Source organism: Pollicipes pollicipes, unplaced genomic scaffold (genome assembly GCF_011947565.3).
Source record: "Pollicipes pollicipes isolate AB1234 unplaced genomic scaffold, Ppol_2.1 Scaffold_5724;HRSCAF=6776_pilon_pilon_pilon, whole genome shotgun sequence".
Lineage (NCBI taxonomy): Eukaryota > Metazoa > Arthropoda > Thecostraca > Pollicipedomorpha > Pollicipedidae > Pollicipes > Pollicipes pollicipes.
In genome coordinates this window covers 38,524,639-38,542,915 of record NW_023596746.1, presented here as the reverse complement: position 1 = coordinate 38,542,915, position 18,277 = coordinate 38,524,639, and the positions used below count along the sequence as shown (strand labels likewise).

The following is an 18,277-nucleotide window of genomic DNA, read 5'->3' as shown; positions in this document are numbered from 1 at the left end:
ATGTTCAATGTTGGCACGTAGGCGCTTAGACTGGTTAAGCCACGGGGCGGGCGTATCTCCTGACCAGGAGCCGGGCCTCTAGATGAGACTAAGCAGACACCCCAGCGACACGCTTGGCGACTTGAGCACATGGACGTTGTTTCGAATTATGAGTTGGGGCAGTAACAGTGCAAAAATAACAAATTGCCCCAAACATGCCAACAAACGTATTTCTCTCTGTATTTCGCCGCCTTTCTTCTCAAAGTTGGGGGGCTGGAGTCCAAGTTGGATCTAAAGTCCCCCTCCTCGCCCCGATGGGTAGAAAACCACACCTCTGCTTCGGCACATTCATCATCAAATACCCATGGCTTGATATTTTAGTTGCGCTGTGTCCAAAGAGAATTTCGGCCAATGAGGCAAATAATGCGCATAACCTACCAACGCGCGTGATTTCGGTTCGGCGGTTACACTGACAGACGTTCGGCAGTTACCGAGTTCTTTGAGCGTGTTTGGGCGCGCATAGCGGCCTTCGGCTCGCGCGTAGCAGGTAAGGGGTGTGTTGATGCATAACATGCTCATTTATTTCAGACGTATCTTGCAATTATATGTAGAGGATTTATGTAGCTGATTCGGATAAAGCTGTTCCAGCATTAGTCCTATTTCGTATATTATCGGTGTTGGAACTTAATTTTTTAAGTTGGTGGAAGGCAATGGTTTTAATGATCCTACATTTACATCAAAAAGCGCATACATAGTGAGACCAGGATGGTTAAAAAATGTCTTCTCATTTGAGATGTTTCAAAAAACTCAGAGCTGGATGAGAAAGTGGGTCAAATCAGGGAAAGGCACCCATATGTTGGGTACTTTGGGAGTACCTGGGGCATTTTCCTGCTTATCTCCAAAAAGTAGGGCAGAGGACCAGAATACAAGCTAACCTCATCTAATCTGATTAACTTAACCTGATTTAATCCAAATTCCTAGCCTAATGTAATGTAACCTAGCATAACCACCCTGACTGACCTCCCTACCCAGTCCCATCTGCAGCCTATAGTCCAGATGGAACCTAATGTCACATGTCATGTTCACACTCCTTCCACATGAATACATCATGTGTTGCTGCCATGTTAGCTCAGCAAACAGCATGCAAAAAGTCAGTCTTGAAAAATCCGGTGCTGGTTGACCTGTTGGATGATATTAATGTATCAGTATCATGCCATCAGTGTGACAGGCCAATGCTGACTGATTCTTTTGGCATCATGACTATTGTATTTTTTAGCTAAGATGAGAAGGTGTCTAAAATATTCATGTTGTAGGATTATGATTTTTGGTGACAAAATGTCAGTTGATAAACAAAATAATCTTGTAGCATGAGGCACAAATGTGGATGATGACCAGTAAATATGAAAAGTTGTGAATGTATTTGTCAGTGTGACTGCTCAGGACATATTTTCAATATAATATCAATCAACTTATGGAAGCAAAGGTAAAATATATCTGAAGTGTTCATACACAAGCAACCAATAAACAACATGCAGACATTGTAAGACATGTTACTGCTGTGCTGGCATTTCATGGCTCAAGGAAAACCTATTCTATATTCCACTATCACTCTGACATTGTAAATTAGAATAACAATTCTTGTGTCATAGGTGGAAGAAACAAGGAGAAAAATAGATAGTTAACATGATAACCTGAATTTTCCTGGAGTAGCTGTGATAGTGTCATATTCAGAATGGTGACTATAGAAAGATACATTACTAGGCTAAATTCCAAGCATTAAAATATGGTGTTCAAACAGGGTCACCCTTTTTTGAAGTCAAGGAAAATGTTCAGCATGCATGCAATAAATGTCCTGCTATATGCAGTATATGCGAACAGGTGGCCATTTTAAGTATTGAGGTGAATGCCATTACAACCTGAAGAGTTGATACTGTCTCCATGCCAAGTATTGTAGCTGATATAAGTAGGCATTGATGTTTAAAAGTAAACATTGTGGATTTGGTTTTTGCTTTTTGTTGTCATCTGTCAAGAATTTATATGCTGAACCCATAAAATATGCTACTTGGGACAATATTGAAATACATACATACATATATATATATATATATATATATATATATATATATATATATATTGATGAGTTGTCAGAATCCATCAGCTTCAGTAGCACTACCAACTTAATGATGCCTAATCCTTTGTCCACATTAGTGTCAGGTAGCAAGGAATATATCTTGATGTGTCAAGCTATGGCATAGTTTCCTCATCATGCTACATGCTACCCTTTGCAAGGAACTCTAACAAATGAAGTTTTGTTCAGCTTGAAACTGAAATGATGCTATTACTTGAACTGATTGCCCTTAGACTGATGCTAAGAGTAAGATGAGATTTACATTTTTTCATTGTATGATAAGTGAACTGGGTTTGAGTCTGTTGTAACCTACTGACCTACAGTGGGCAAAAGAGCATCACTTGAATATAAGGGGTTTGGGGTTTTCAAGAATTGCCTCAGCCAGGGATATATTTTGTTTTGGGTCTAAGAGGCATTTTAGCTGCATTTATCAAGCATGACCCATTTTATCGAACTATAACATTACCTTGCTTTGTCAAGAACAGAAGATATTTTCAGAACTGAAGTCTATTTAACCATCCCAAGTGGAAATTTCCTCTGACCTGTCAAACCAGTGATTAGAACTGCATTGAATTTCCTTTCTATTGGTAATAGGCAACATGCACAGCTTCATATTGGCAAGGCCACCAGTTGTCACTATTGATTCATGTTTTGTTGTTTTTTTTTTAAAGTGCAATGCCAATATTGAGGAGTTAGCCCTGTCATAGCTTGTCAGTTGGATGAACTTCAATAGTTGGGGGAGCATTATCATGCCATACTCCAGCCAGACTTATGCTTGGTTGCAGTTGGGTGGATGCAAAAACATATACAAATGAAGGCAAATAGAGCTGAGCTTAATCTGATTCACAGATTACTGTTAGAAATTAGTGTCAGGTGTGAGTTTGGTTCAAGAAAAGTTGGTGCAAATAAGTAAGATTTTCAACCAAAACTTTTGTTGATTTTTGGTTGAGTTTTATTAGAAATGGAATGAATATCACAGTTCATATGCATATATATATATATATATATATATATATATATATATATATATATATATATATATATATATATATATCTCTCTCTCTCTCTCTCTCTCTCTCTCTCTCTACTCTCTCCTCTCTCTCTCTCTCTCTCTCTATCTCTCTCTCTCCTCTCTCTCTCTCTCTCTCTCTCTCTCTCTCTCTCTCTCTCTCTCTCTCTCTCTCTCTCTCTCTCTCTTCTCTCATCTCTCTCTGCGTGCGTGCGTGCGTGCGTGCGTGCGTGCGTGCGTGCGTGCGTGCGTGCGTGCGTGCGTGCGTGCGTGCGTGCGTGCGTGCGTGCGTGCGTGCGTGCGTGCGTGCGTGCGTGCGTGCGTGCGTGCGTGCGTGCGTGCGTGCGTGCGTGCGTGCGTGCGTGCGTGCGTGCGTGCGTGCGCTTTGGTCAATTGTAAACAAAGGATTATGCCCACTTATTATGATAGGTTTGTGCAAAGCAGGAGGAAGATTACTTACAAAATTAATAACTTTGTACTATGAGTCCTCTGAGAGCAGCCCAGTGATTGGGAGTGCCATACACTAAAAATTAGAAGGCCTCGGTTTGAATTCCGGGAATTCCCTCGACGAAACCCGTTAAGTGTGCATGGCTGAAAGTGAAGTGCCTTCCAGCACTTAAGGCTCAGTAACACCTGACTGGCCGAAACATCGTGTAAATGCCAGACAAGGATGATAGCTTGAACAGAACAGAACAGAGCATATGTTTTTTAAAGATGTCTTCAAAACAACAGCAAGTTTAGGGTAATAGGACACAAACTTACTTGCCCTTCAAACTTCAATGTTTTGGCATCTTGGCAACTTCAGCCTGCTGTACAATTCCTTGCATTTCTAATAACAAGACAAGAGGTTCGCAGATTTCCAAGTCACATGTAAGGTTAGTTCATAGTAACTGGGTAGCTCACTTTGCACCGGGAAGAACACATCGTAGGCCCCAGAAGTTTGATGAATCATTGTGTGAACCAGGTATCTTCCAGATGGAATCAAACCAGTGTCGGTTCTGTCGGGAACCATGTGAATCAATTCAGAATCCAGTCAGCCAATAGAGCCGAATTCGACCCCGATTCAGTCCGAGAAGTGTTGCGTGTACAAAGGTCAATATGAAGTTTTACCACAAAGGCATAGTCTATCCCCTGTTCTCCCTATGTTGAACACAACACTGAGGAGAACGTGGACCGAAAAGGGCGAGTGGCTGTCGGGAAGAAACGTGCTATAAACGCGACAAAAAGACGCCACTGGTTCGTGTGATTCCGGGCATGCGCGCATCCCACTGAGTTGAATCCCGTTGGGCTTATTAAGATAATATTGTCCTTGGCTCGCAGGGGTCAACCAGCCAGGCACAGATGCCCTTTCGAATCCGGAAACGTGCGCCCCCAGGGGCGGATGATGAAGAGAAGCCTCCATCCGCGGAGTCCCGGAGGCCAAGGCCCCACAAACTGATTGGCATCAGGTGAGTACATGTGTCGTGTAATGTGAGGTGGCACTGGTTCCCGTGATATGTTGAATGATGGATCTGTTTTCATAACACCAATCGGGCAAGACAAAACCCATTTGATCATAACTGCATCATGTCAAGAGCTTTCCATGTCTGTTAACTCAATCACGAAACAGTTGTAGTGTATCTGTTGGTGTAAGAAGGACAAATATCTTTACCATGCACGTTTCATACTGTGCTGCTTTATTTCCTTGTGTTAGTGTCCAATACTTGCGATGTACATTGAATTATATAGGTTCAAGGTCCTTTGTGGCATAGTGGATGAAGCTCTCTCGGAATTAGTGGGAAGATGGGGAGATCCGATCCATAAGAGAGATCCGATTCAGTTGGGAGATTCGATCCAGTAGGGGGATCCGATTAAGGAGGATAATCAGATCCAGTGGGGATGTCTGATCCAGTGGGGAGATCCGATCCAATCGGGGGTTCTATCCAGCAGGAAGATCCGATCCAATTGGGGGTTCGATCCCGCTGGGAGGTCCGATCCAATCGGGGGTTCGATCCAGTTGGGAGATCCGATCCAGTGGGATGTCTGATTCAGTAGGGAGATCCGATCCAATCGGGGGTTCGATCCAGTAGGGAGATCCGATCCAGTGGGGATGTCTTTTTCCAGTAGGGAGATCCGATCCAATCGGGGGTTCAATCCAGCAGGAAGATCCGATCCAATCGGGGGTCCGATCCAGTAGAAAGTAGGGGATCCGGACCAGTAGGGAGGTCCGATCCAGTGGGGAGATCCGATCCGGTAGGTAAAGCCAATCCAGTAGGGAGATCCGGTCCAGTAGGTAGAGCCGGTTCAGCATACTGCAGACCACAGCCAACTGAGGGAAATCGGAGGTGTCTCCCCGCGTCCTTTTATCACCCATAGATGCAAGTGTCCAAATGTAACTTGTATTTTTTGCGTACGATCTCCAGACGCACCAAAGAAAAACTTCACTTGAAGTGTGGCTGGGACGGCTGCAAGTACTCCTCAAAGAAAATGGAATTGTTTAACAGTCATGTTGGAGAACACGTGCCAGTGCTCAGTAAGTGCTCCCTGGCGTGGATTGGTACGTCGGTTTGATAACGTGTACTGCGTGCTGTTTGTGACCGAATGAGCGTCTCGGTGCGTTATCTGTAGCTGGGATGCGATGCTTTTCTGTTCTTCTGTTGCACCTAAGTTCTTTGTTGACCCTGGCCATGCCTGAAATGCTCTGCCAAAAAGTTGAAACAGTGGTTGTGCCCACGGACAGGGCTCTCTCTCCATGTTGTTTTTACTCCGAACAGTCCCAGAATGTGCCCCACCAAGGCATTTTATGCTGCTTTCCTTACGTGTTGCAGCGTGGCACAATCACGCTGTCGACTACGGAAGTGAGCAGCAGCCACGGAGCTATCTTAATGGCCGTTGAAGCTCCCCGTCGAGCATGGCTTAACCCTCGCCCTTGTAAGGGAAAGGGCGTCGATGCAGCCCCCTATTCTGATCAATTCGTGTTATGAAAAGCGTCGAATTAGGGCGATGGTTAAAGAAAGCGTACGTTGCCGTTGCTGAAAGGGCGGTTGCATAGGCCGTGTCATCTGTGCAGTGCCATGTGACTTTCGCTGGCAGGATCGGGCACACGTGACCCGCGCCGACCTGGTGTCCATGACTTATGCTGACATTTTGCCCATGACCTGTGCTGAATGAGCAGAGCCATGTGATCTGTGCTGACCTCTTGCCCTATGGCCTGCGCTGACTGGACTGGGTCATGTAATCCGTGCTGACTGCCTGGCTGGGTGGCCCGACCTGGCCGTGTGACCTGACGTGACCATGTGAGCCAATGTGGCATGTGACCTGACCTGACCATGTGACCTAGTCATGTAATCTGACTTAGCTGTGTGACCTGACCTGGTAATGTGACCCTGATGTGGCCCTGTGACCTGACCTGGTTTATGACCTGACCGTGTGACCTGACGTGGCTATGTAACCTGGCCTGATAATTTGACCTGAACTGTTGGTGTGGCCTGGCCTGGCCTGGCCTTGTGAGTTGACGTGGTCATATGACATGATGTAGCCATGTGACCCAACTTGGCCGTGTGACCTGACCTATGCTGACCGGACTGGGCGCCATGCGGCAGGCGCCGACGGCTCGGACTACGTGCGCTGCCGCTGGGAGGACTGTGACCACTACTCCAGCGACCAGCGCGAGCTGCGGCGTCACATCCTATACCACGCCTTTCACCGCAAGGTGACGGCCATCGCGCGCAACGTGCAGCGCCGCAATGACATGCTGCCATGCCAGCTGGCCAGCGGCGAGCTGCATGTGATGCCGGAGCTGTCCGACCCGTTCAGGTCAGTCACCGACCGCCCGCCGGGCACGGCTCCGAGAGGCAGACCGGTAGTGGGGCGTCGCCGGGCGGGGCTGCTCGAGTCTGGTCTGATCAGGCCTGGTCCGGTCCGGTCTGGTCTGGCCCGCTCTGGTCTGGTCTGGTCTTGTCTGGTCTGGTCTGGTCTGGTCTGTTCCAATGAGAGAGAGGTGTAGCGGGTACGGGATGGGTCTGGCCTCGGGAGGGGGAAGTGGTGGGGGACGGAGTAGAGTCCAGAGAGGGAGGGGGATGTGGCGACAGGGGAGAGTCGTGTGCTGACCGGGAAGAGCTCAGAGAGGGAGAGGGATGTGGCGACGGAGGAGAGTCCAGAGAAGGAGAGGGGTGCGGTGGCCGGGGAGAGTCCAGAGAGGGAGAGGGGTGTGGTGACGGGAGAGTCTAGAGAGGGGGGGTGTGATGACGGAGGGGAGTCCAGAGAGGGGTGTGGTGACGGGGGAGAGTGCAGAGAAGGAGAGGGGTGTGGTGATGGGGGGAGAGTCCAGACAGGGAGAGGGGTGTGCTGACGGGGGAAGCCCGAGAAGGAGAGGGATGTGATGACGGGGGGGGGGGGGTGGAAGTCCAGAGAGGGAGAGAATGTGGTGGCGGGGAAGGGGAAGTCCAGAGAGGGGGAGGGATGCGGTAGCGGGAGAAGTCCAAAGAGGGAGAGAGGTGCGGTGAAGGGGAAGAGTCCAGAGAGAGGGGGCGGGGGCGTGATGACGGAGGAGAGTCCAGAGAGGGAGAGGGGTGTGGTGACGAGGGAGAGTCCAGAGAGGGAGAGGGGTGCGGTGACGGGGGGAGTCTAGAGAGGGAGGGGGTATGGTGACGGAGGAGAGTCCAGAGAGGGGTGTGGTGACGGGGGAGAGTGCAGAGAAGGAGAGGGGTGTGGTGACGGGGAGAGTTCAGAGAGGGGTGTGGTGACGGGGGAGAGTGCAGAGAAGGAGAGGGGTGTGGTGATGGGGGAGAGTCCAGGCAGGGGGAGGTGTGTGCTGACGGGGGAATCTGAGAGAAGGAGAGGGATGTGATGACAAGGGAGGGGGGGGGGGTTGGAAGTCCAGGGAGGGAGAGGGATGTGGTGACGGGGAAAGCTCAGAGAAGGAGAGGGATGTGATGACGGGGGGGGGGGAGTCCAGAGAGGGAGGGGGATATGGTGGCGGGAGAGAATCCAGAGAGGGAGGGGACGTGATGACGGGGGAGAGTCCAGAGAGGGAGAAGGGTGTGGTGACGGGGGAGAGTCCAGAGAGGGAGAGGGTTGTGGTGACGGGGGAGAGTCCAGAGAGGAAGAGGGGTGTGGTGACGGGGAGTCTAGAGAGGGAGGGGGTGCGATGACGGAGGAGAGTCCAGAGAGGGAGGGAGCGTGATGACGGAGGGGAGTCCAGAGAGGGAGAGGGGTGTGGTGACGGGGGAGAGTGCAGAGAAGGAGAGGGTTGTGGTGACGAAGGAGGGTCCAGAGAGGGGTTTGATGACGGGGGAGAGTGCAGAGAAGGAGAGGGGTGTGATGACGGGGTATAGTCCAGGGAGGGAGAGGGATGTGGTGACGGGGGAAGCTCAGAGAAGGAGAGGGATGTGATGACGGGGGGGGGGGAGTCCAGAGAGGGAGAGGGATGTGGGTGGCGGGAGAGAGTCCAGAGAGGGAGGGAGGTGCGGTAACGGGGAAGAGTCCAGAGAGGGAGGGGGGCGTGATGACGGAGGAGAGTCCAGAGAGGGAGAGGGTTGTGGTGACGGGGAAGAGTCCAGAGAGGGAGAGGGGTGTGGTGACGGGGGAGAGTCCTGAGAGGGGAGGGATGTGGTGACGGGGGAGAGTCGAGAGAGGGAGAGGGATGTGGTGACGGGGAGAGTCCAGAGAGGGAGAGGGTTTGGTGACGGGGGAGAGTCCAGAGAGGAAGAGGGGTGTGGTGACGGGGGGGGTCTGAGAGGGAGGGGTGCGATGACGGAGGAGAGTCCAGAGAGGGAGGAGCGTGATGACGGAGGGGAGTCCAGAGAGGGAGAGGGGTGTGGTGACGGGGGAGAGTGCAGAGAAGGAGAGGGTTGTGGTGACGAAGGAGGGTCCAGAGAGGGGTGTGATGACGGGGGAGAGTGCAGAGAAGGAGAGGGGTGTGATGACGGGGGAGAGTCCAGAGAGGGAGAGGGATGTGGTGACGGGGGAAGCTCAGAGAAGGAGAGGGATGTGATGACGGGGGGGGGGGGGAAGTCCAGAGAGGGAGAGGGGTGTGGTGACGGGGGAGAGTCCTGAGAGGGAGAGGGATGTGGTGACGGGGGAGAGTCGAGAGAGGGAGAGGGATGTGGTGACGGGGGAGAGTCCAGAGAGGGAGAGGGTTGTGGTGACGGGGGAGAGTCCAGAGAGGGAGAGGGATGTGGTGACGGGGAAAGCTCAGAGAAGGAGAGGGATGTGATGACGGGGGGGGGGGGGGGAAGTCCAGAGAGGGAGAGGGATATGGTGGCGGGAGAGAATCCAGAGAGGGAGGGGGGCGTGATGACGGGGAGAGTCCAGAGAGGGAGAAGGGTGTGGTGACGGGGGAGAGTCCAGAGAGGGAGAGGGTTGTGGTGACGGGGGAGAGTCCAGAGAGGAAGAGGGGTGTGGTGACGGGGAGTCTAGAGAGGGAGGGGGTGCGATGACGGAGGAGAGTCCAGAGAGGGAGGGATCGTGATGACGGAGGGGAGTCCAGAGAGGGAGAGGGGTGTGGTGACGGGGGAGAGTGCAGAGAAGGAGAGGGTTGTGGTGACGAAGGAGGGTCCAGAGAGGGGTGTGATGACGGGGGAGAGTGCAGAGAAGGAGAGGGATGTGGTGACGGGGGAGAGTCCAGAGAGGGAGAGGGATGTGGTGACGGGGGAGAGTCCAGAGAGGGAGAGGGTTGTGATGACGATGGAGAGTCCAGAGAGGGAGAGGGTTGTGGTGACGGGGGAGAGTCCAGAGGTGGAGAGGGATGTGATGATGTGGTGGGTCCCGTCCAGGGAGTTTGACCGGTGGTACTTGGAGTGTTTGGCCTCCAGCTGTAGAGTGGTTACGGGTGGACCCCGACTGGGCACGAGTGGGAGGTGTCTGTAGGGCGGCGCTCGCCGCGCGCCGGCGGGCAGAAGCTCCGAGTCAGACACGAGCGTGGTACTGAGCCCCGCCCGTACGCCGGCAGGTGTCTGTGGGATGGCTGCGACACAGAGTTTGACGACCCGCAGGCCTACTATTGGCACGTGGAGCACCACATCGACTGCTACTACGAGCGTAGTGCCAAGGATAACTCGCAAGCCAGCCTGAAGTGCCTCTGGCAAGGTGGTTTACCAGTGCCGTAGTGGCGATAGTCGTGTCGGAGAAGACGGAGGTGATGGGGCCGTCGTGTCGCAGTTTTCAACGGTTGGCCTGCAAGCTAGTGCTAAAATTGGTCTTTGAGGGCAGCAGACTTAATTTGGAGATCTGGTGGTAAGGTACACACTGGTGTTGTGTTGACTAAGGAAATTGTCTATGGTCAGCTGAAATTCTATGGGTAACTCCTGATATATTGGCTCTAACGTTCTGAGCATGCCAATTCTGAGCTATACACAATAGGAACTAAAAAGAGAAAGTCGTTTCCATGGTTTTGCACGTGGTGCATTTTGGGCCGTTGATCATTTGGGTCAGTAGTGGTCAGTGCCTAAATATCGATTTAGGATATTAAGACTGACGAAGTGGCGACTCGTGGAGGTGTGACAGAGCCTGCATGCATGGCGTGATCACCACCGCGAACTTGGCTCCCTCTGTCGGGCAGACTGCAGCCTGACAGTGGCCATACAGTACCGGCTGAAGGAGCACGTGCGCACCCACTCTCAGGAGAAATGGGCCGCTTGTCCCAAGTGCGGCAACTTATTCTCCTGCAACCAGAAGTTCTTCGACCACTGCATCCGACAGGTGCCGGTCGAAGGTACGGCAGCGCCCCGTGCGGCGGCACCAGGGCTGGGCGCTGGTTTGTCCGTGTCCGTGTTTGTGTCCGTGTCCGTGCCCGTGCCCGTGCGCGGATGTCGCTATCGGTATCGATGTCGATGTGCCGGTGTCGCTGTCAGTGTCCATGTGTCGGTGTCGTCGGTGTCGGTGTCTGCGGGTCTTGTGGGTTAGAAATTACATGGGTTACTGATGGATATGCTCGAATCTATTGGCGCTCAGCTACAATCGGGACAATCGCTACAATCAGCTACACTCACCTTATGTCCGTAGCAGCTGACGTCAGCCCCCCCCCTAAAAAAAAGTTGTGATGACGTCACATGGAGCTGTCTGGAACCACTGCAGTTCAGAATGGCAAGCCCGTGGTGCAATGCCTGTAGAATCGATGCGAAAATGTCTTTAACACGGACGATGGATGCTGCAAATAATTTGCGAGTGCATAATTGGGAACAAAAATGAGTACATGCACAGAAATCCACGAAAATGTCGCACCTGCGCTATTGTAGTTGTGTGAGGCGCCGGAGTTCCCCAAGGAGTGACTATCCGGATGACAATGTCCAGCGCTTGGCCAGCCATAGTTAGGTATAAGGCCATACATGCCACAAGAGGCAACGTGCAGAACATCGCCCACCAGCCTGAGACCTTGCTTACCGCATCATGTGTCAAATGGTGTCTTTGCCCCGTCGTGGGCACAGCGCCTGATGACAAATGGATCCAAGGCAGACGAAAATGCGAGCGAAAACGCGCCAACAGCCGGGTGTCAGCTTCTCAGTTGACCTATCGGAACGCTCCACGCACTGCTTCAGGCTTCTGTGCACAGGGGTGGCTATAGAACGATGGAAACCCCGGGTCAGAACCTGTACAGAGCTGGGGGGTATCGAACTCGTACCAGCTGCCTGCCTGTCCGCCAGATATGCAGTACCAGTGCAGCCACTGTCTGAAGCGGTTTGCGACGGAGCGGCTGCTGCGGAACCACATCCGCAACCACATCAACAACTACCGCTGCACCGTGTGCGGCATGACGTGTCCCAGCCCGGGCAGCCTCAACAAGCACATTGCCTTCAGACACTCTGAGGCAGCGTCTTTCGCGTGCTCCATCTGCTCGCGCGGGTGGGTGCGCTGGCGTGCCGGCAGCGTCCGCCCGCCCCAGCCGGTCCCTCGAGCTGGTCTTACGGCGGTGGTCATGTGTCGTGTCTTGCTGCAGGGATAAGTTATGCTCGATCGGCCCCGCTCAGAATTTTCTTAATCCAAAGCGTTGTTCGAACCTGACCTCGGGTTTTCAAGTGCTCAGAATCGCACCGCGCTTCCAGGGTCTCTCCCATAACGGGAATCGCGCTACGTAAAGTATCTACACGCCACATCGTGGACCGTCATGTAGCACCACTGACCCGAGGTCAACCAGCGGACCACACAAACCCCACCGCCGACTGCCTTCTGATCCGACAGGTTCAAAACGGACTGGGATAGAAACAAGCACGAGCTCACGCACGACCCCAGCCGGCGCACCTACTGTCCGACCTGCCCATACAGCACCGTCGAGCCCAGTAGGCTCAAGATCCACATGAAGGTAGGTGTGGTGGGTTGCCATGCGTGCTCTGTGATTCATATCCGTACCGTGGTTCTCTGTACTTAGGTCGTGTCCCTGTCGCCTGCGACCATGCCAGCCATTGTCCCTGTGCTCTGAACCACCTGCGGGCTTGTTTCGCTCCCATTGCTACTTGCTTTCCAAGACTGTTTCCGTGTGGCTGGCTGACGGTCACTTACTGGAACCATGTTACCAGCGGGTTTCATCGGCCTCCTCATCTGGCATTTATAGCCACGCGATCGAAAAGCGGCGTCAGTTTGTGGGGCTTTATGGCGCGCTCAGCAGCTGCGGCTGTATGGCGTCAGCTTCCTTTCACCCTGGCAGAAAGGACGGGTACCGCGGGAATCAAACCCCACATCTCTGGTTGTCCAGACGCGCAGATTGACCACCGCGCTAGCGTCGTCGCAGTCGTGCTAGTTGTCTGGATCACCCGAATGGCCTCCGCGCCAGGTTGTGCATGCCCCTCCAGATCTCTGAATATTATATGCCGTCCGTTGCTGTTGCCCTTTCCGTCTGGTTACGCTGTCGCGGCTACTGTGTCTGTCTGCTCGTCTCCGTCGACTTGTCTGGCTGCCTCCAACGCTCCCTGCTGACGTCCCCGCCTGATCGTCTCCGCCTCAGACGAAGCACACCGGCGTGCCTCGCTCCTGGTACCGCTGCCACCTGTGCGACGCCAAGTACGGCAAGGGCCTGACGCTGACCCAGCACCTGAAGCGACGCCACCACCTGGCCGTGCCGCAGGGCCACGTCCGCTTCAAGTAGGTCCGCCGCCCGCCCGCCGCCCGCCGCCCGTGGTCCGCCCGGTCGAACGTCCGCTGCGGGGGAACTGAATGTCTGATGTGAAGGTCGCGGCGTTGGAGGTGTCGGACGGGGTTTCTATATATGTGACTGCATTGGCTGCCTGCTGCGGGATTGATTGCATTTGATGATACGGCAGCGATTAACATTTCGTTTCTGCTATTTCTGGTCAGGATCTGGGCTTCTCATCATTAATTCATTTAGACGTGTGCATTTGAGGAAATTAATTTTCAAAAATATGACGCATACCACATGCGAACAGCTGCCGTTTCATCTAGCTATAATTGCCAACCTCTGAATGCGACTGGTCCCGCGGTGGGATGCCCACCTGAACCGGGACAGTCCGGGTCCACTGCCTGCCACCGCTCCTCTCGCCGCCGCCGCGCTGACCTCCGCCCCCTTCTCAGCTACAAGCGCGACAAGGACGGCCAGTACCGGCTGCAGACGCTGCGCTACGAGTCGCTAGACGTGGCCGAACAGGTGCTGGGCGGGCCGGCCGAGCCAGCCGGCGCCGGCGCGGCCTCCGCCGAGCCGGACGTGCTGGCGCTGACGTGCGGCGAGGGAGAGGTGCCCGACACAATCACCACCGACGACGGCCGCGAATTGCGCCTGCCTGAGCGCGTACGCGTCGCGCTCGGCACCGGCGCGCGCGTGCTCGTTTGCGTCACTGGCGAACAGGTGGGAACGGTCCGCCGCGGGTCGGCGCGCGGCTTGGGGAGACCCCCGTGCTGATGGACGAGCTGGACGGTCTTCGCGTGCACCGAATGCATCGCTCAATGAATGCCGTTTCAGGTTGACACTTATAACATTGGACACATTATGGCGTGTAGTTGAAGACTTTTCCGAGATGCCTGCCCTAGCGCCATGAAATGTGATGACATGGCCCTTCCGTCCCAGTTGCTAGACCTTGCTGTCATGATGGTTACTCGGCTGGCTGGTTTCGACCTCACCCCGTCCTTTAGACATCTAGTAAGTACCAGAGCAGCACAATGCGCGCCACCGCCCAAACGTTCAGGCACAACGAATGTGTGGCATGCGGCGCCGGCGGAGCGCCGTTTGTAAGCTCGCTGCCAGCCGCCCAGCGCCGCCTCGAGGGTCGCGGTCCCACGCGGGCCGACCGGCCGCGAAGCGCGCCGGGCCTCACCCCCGGGCATACGGCCGCAGGTGCAGCTGCTGGCGCTGACCGACGCCTCCCAGGAGATGGACGATCCAGACGACCCAGACTCCGTGATGATGGTGGTGGAGGGCGGCACGGCGCCGCCAGCGGCTGCGGCCGGGCCGGCGGCGGCGCACTGACACCGACGCCGGCGGGTCTCGCGCCGGACGGATACCACCGCCGTTGCCGCCGCCGTTAGATAGGATATTGGGCAGGCTGGAGAGGCGGCGATCTGGCGCCCGGAGGATCTCGAAACGGCCCTTGGGTGGGCGTGTGACGCAGACGGTTTTGATGAGAGTCCGCAGTGCTTGGCGTTTGGAGAAGCGCTAGTTACCTCAGGGTGATTTTAACAGGCCTCTCACGACGTCGCTTGAGAGCGTGGCGCTGAGTAGGAGTGACCCGCTGTGTTCGTCTGCTCGTATTTCGAATTTAATAAACAAAACATTCTTGAGAACAGTATTTAATCATTTTTTACGTACCTTGCGAGGAACCGTGCCGCGGCCGACTTCGGCATCAACATTCGCGAGCCACCTGCGGCTCACGAATGGCATTCGGCATCATCATCGGCATCAACATTCGCGAGCCACCCGCGACCCAATAAAAATGATCACAAGCCGGTCTTTCATGCAGAGACACGCGTGTTTGTGGGTTCATGGCTTCCTGCCAGCTGTCACGTTTTCGAACTCTTGGATACCTTCTTGCCTGCGCTGACCTTGGGCGCGGATGTATGCATGATAACTGCGTGTGCAGTCGCAGGTGTAATGTTCCTCCCGCGGCAGCCCATTTATCCGATGGCGTTTAACCCCAGGCAGCCCTAGGTGCGAACAGTTTCGGCAGCCGCCTTTGGGCGGACATGGGGCGGTACCGAATCTGCCCGGATGGAACGGTGCCGAATGTGTGTGTATGGAACGGTATCGAATGTTCGCGGATGGAACGGCAAGATGGGTTCCCGGACAGAAAGTCGAATGGTAAAAATCGACGGGGATGGAAATCGACAGGGTTGCAAGTCCAATACGAGACAAGTGATAACTGCCGGGGCATAGAAATGCAGTTGACAGTCAGATATAAACCGAATACGTCGAAAGAAAGCATCGCCAGGGATAAAGCCAGCGCGGATGAGCGGAAAGTACCAGTTAACCATGTCATTTATAACAAAAGTCATCAGGATTGGCGCCTGGCATGAAGGCGGCTCAGGCTGTGGTCATATCCATTAAACTGGATGGGAGTAGGTGGGACGGGACGGGAGTGGGAGGAACCGCATGGGATCAGACCACATCAGAATGGACCAGACGAGAACGGGTGACATCGGACCGGATCGGTTGGAACCGGGCGAGACCACATGGGACCACGTGGGACCGTCCGGACCGGGCAGCACCAGACAGAGCCACGTGTGAAGGAATGCAAACAGACAGCATCGGAAGAAACTGGACGGGACAGAACAGTGCCAAATCCAGACGAGATCAGACGGGACTAGACGGAGCGTGATGCTATCAGACGGGACTAGACGGAGCATGATGCTTTCGGACGGGACAGGACGGAGCATGATGCTATCAGATGGGACAGGACGGAGCGTGATGCTATCAGACGGGACAGGACGGAGCATGATGCTATCAGACGGGACAGGACGGAGCGTGATGCTATCAGACGGGACTAGACGGAGCATGATGCTATCGGACGGGACAGGACGGAGCATGATGCCATCAGACGGGGCAGGACTGAGCATGATGCTATCAGATGGGGCAGGACTGAGCATGATGCTATCGGACGGGACAGGCCGGAGCATGATGCTATCAGACGGGACTAGACGGAACATGATGCTATCGGACGTGAAAGGACGGAGCATGATGCTATCAGACGGGGCAGGACATAGCATGATGCTATCGGACGGGACAGGACGGAGCATGATGCTATCAGACGGGACTAGACGGAGAATGACGCTATCAGACGGGACTAGACGGAGCATGATGCTATTGATGCTATCAGACGGGGCAGGACTGAGCATGATGCTATCAGATGGGGCAGGACTGAGCATGATGCTATCGGACGGGACAGGCCGGAGCATGATGCTATCAGACGGGACTAGACGGAACATGATGCTATCGGACGGGACAGGACGGAGTATGATGCTAGTCAGACGGGGCAGGGCGGAGCATGATGCTATCAGACGGGGCAGGACGGAGCATGATGCTATCAGACGGGGCAGGGCTGAGCATGATGCTATCAGACGGGACTAGACGGAGCGTGATGCTAGACAGCTCATGATGCTATCAGACGGGGCAGGACGGAACCAAAATATTCTCTGGAAGCCTTCGGGGAGAGCTGCTACATAAGAGCCTAAATATGACGACAAAATAAAGGCATAAACTGTTTCGCAACATTACCCGGCCCTCGTCGGCTGCACGACGGCGCGCGGGCCCAGCATCCCCGGTGCCTTGCGTTGGGAATGGGGGGGGGGGATGTTACGCAGGGCGGCAGCATGACAGCGGTCAGTGTCTGTTGCGCAACTGTGTCGACACTGAACCTGCGTAAGCATTGTGGAACCCCCCCCCCCCCCAAATGCCCTCATTCCGTGAACCCGTGCCAGCCACGAAACTACGATGCTTGATATCAACGAGGGAGTCCATAACCTTCTGGTTATGCTGCCAGTGGTGTAGTTCCGCACAATGAGCTTGGGGCCGGTCAGGGGAAAATGATGCAACCTACCTCCAACACGCCAATAGATTACTCTCCAGATTCAACCAATTATCTTCCCAAAGCTGGGGGTGGGGAGGGGGGGGGGGGCAGAAATTCGACTTGTACTTCAGCCTCCTCCCCCAACTGGGTAGGAAACTTCAGCCCTGTGTTCGGCGCCGGGCTCCGAGTTCACGTGCCGAGCTATCGACCCTCAATATACCGAGAGGCGCGGTTAAATGACGTCATAGAGAAAACATGCATTACATTGCCAACACTCGGAGTTTCAAGCTGTGCTATGACAGCGAGTGTGTAACATAATCACTCAGAAGCGCTCCGTGGACTTCCTGGTGGTTTTTGTTCCTTCAGACCTTCGTACTCGGATTAGACGTTAGACGTCTTCTGTGCCTCTACTATGTTAGACGTCTTCTGTGCTTCTACTATGTTGGACGTCTTCTGTGCCTCTACTATGCTAGACGTCCTCTGTGCTTCTACTATGTTAGACGTCTTCTGTGCTTCTACTATGTTGGACGTCTTCTGTGCCTCTACTATGTTAGACGTCCTCTGTGCTTCTAACGTCTTCTGTGACTCCCGTCTTCAGTGCTTTTGCTACATCTACCGCGCCCTCATTTTCCGTAGATCTGCTGCATCTACCGTACTCACATCTAACACTATCCACCCACCCCCCCCTTCCCGTTTCCAAACCTTACGCGCTTTCGGGCGATGTCACGACGTACAAACATGGCGTCATCTGGGTCTTACAAAACATATCCACTGGCTATGACTACGATCGTGCGCCGGCAGGCAGGCTGTCTGGGCGCAGCACACTGGCTTCGGAGAGCAGAACCAATCCGCGCCCTCCGTCCGTCACACAAAGCACCGTGCCGCCACGCAGGCCGGGGGATAACGAGCTAATGAAAGACGACGGTGATCGCAGCGCTTGACTGGGCCGAGCATCTCTCCCAGGCTGCCTGGCCGGCGCGCCGAGCACCTCCGACACGAGCCACCTGGCGGCGACAGGGCGACGTCAGGCGCGGCGGTCACGGACAGGGTGGCCCCCTCCCCCGAGCATAGGCATGTGCGGTGGCCGGGCGTGCTGCGAGAAAGCGGAGCTCCTTGGCCCGTGGGTCGGAGCCGTGCCGCTGGAGCCAGCCGGCCAAATGGCATGCATGTGGATTGCACGCAGGTGTTGTTACGTGAACGGCTCATGGTAGTCGATACGCGCGGCAATGGGGTTTGGCT

At 54.2% G+C, this 18,277-nt stretch overlaps 1 protein-coding gene across 1 annotated transcript; it reads left to right on the top strand.

Annotated features, from left to right (window-relative positions):
* Positions 1–448: 448 nt before the first annotated feature.
* Hinfp (Histone H4 transcription factor) lies at positions 449–15,579 on the top strand. Its single transcript, XM_037226844.1, has 11 exons — positions 449–526; positions 4,437–4,564; positions 5,519–5,628; positions 6,698–6,911; positions 10,048–10,184; positions 10,657–10,809; positions 11,738–11,936; positions 12,273–12,393; positions 13,033–13,169; positions 13,617–13,887; positions 14,374–15,579. The coding sequence occupies exons 2-11, from the start codon at positions 4,458–4,460 to the stop codon at positions 14,503–14,505; spliced, it is 1,581 nt and encodes a 526-aa protein (XP_037082739.1). The 5' UTR covers positions 449–526; positions 4,437–4,457; the 3' UTR covers positions 14,506–15,579.
* Positions 15,580–18,277: the final 2,698 nt, after the last annotated feature.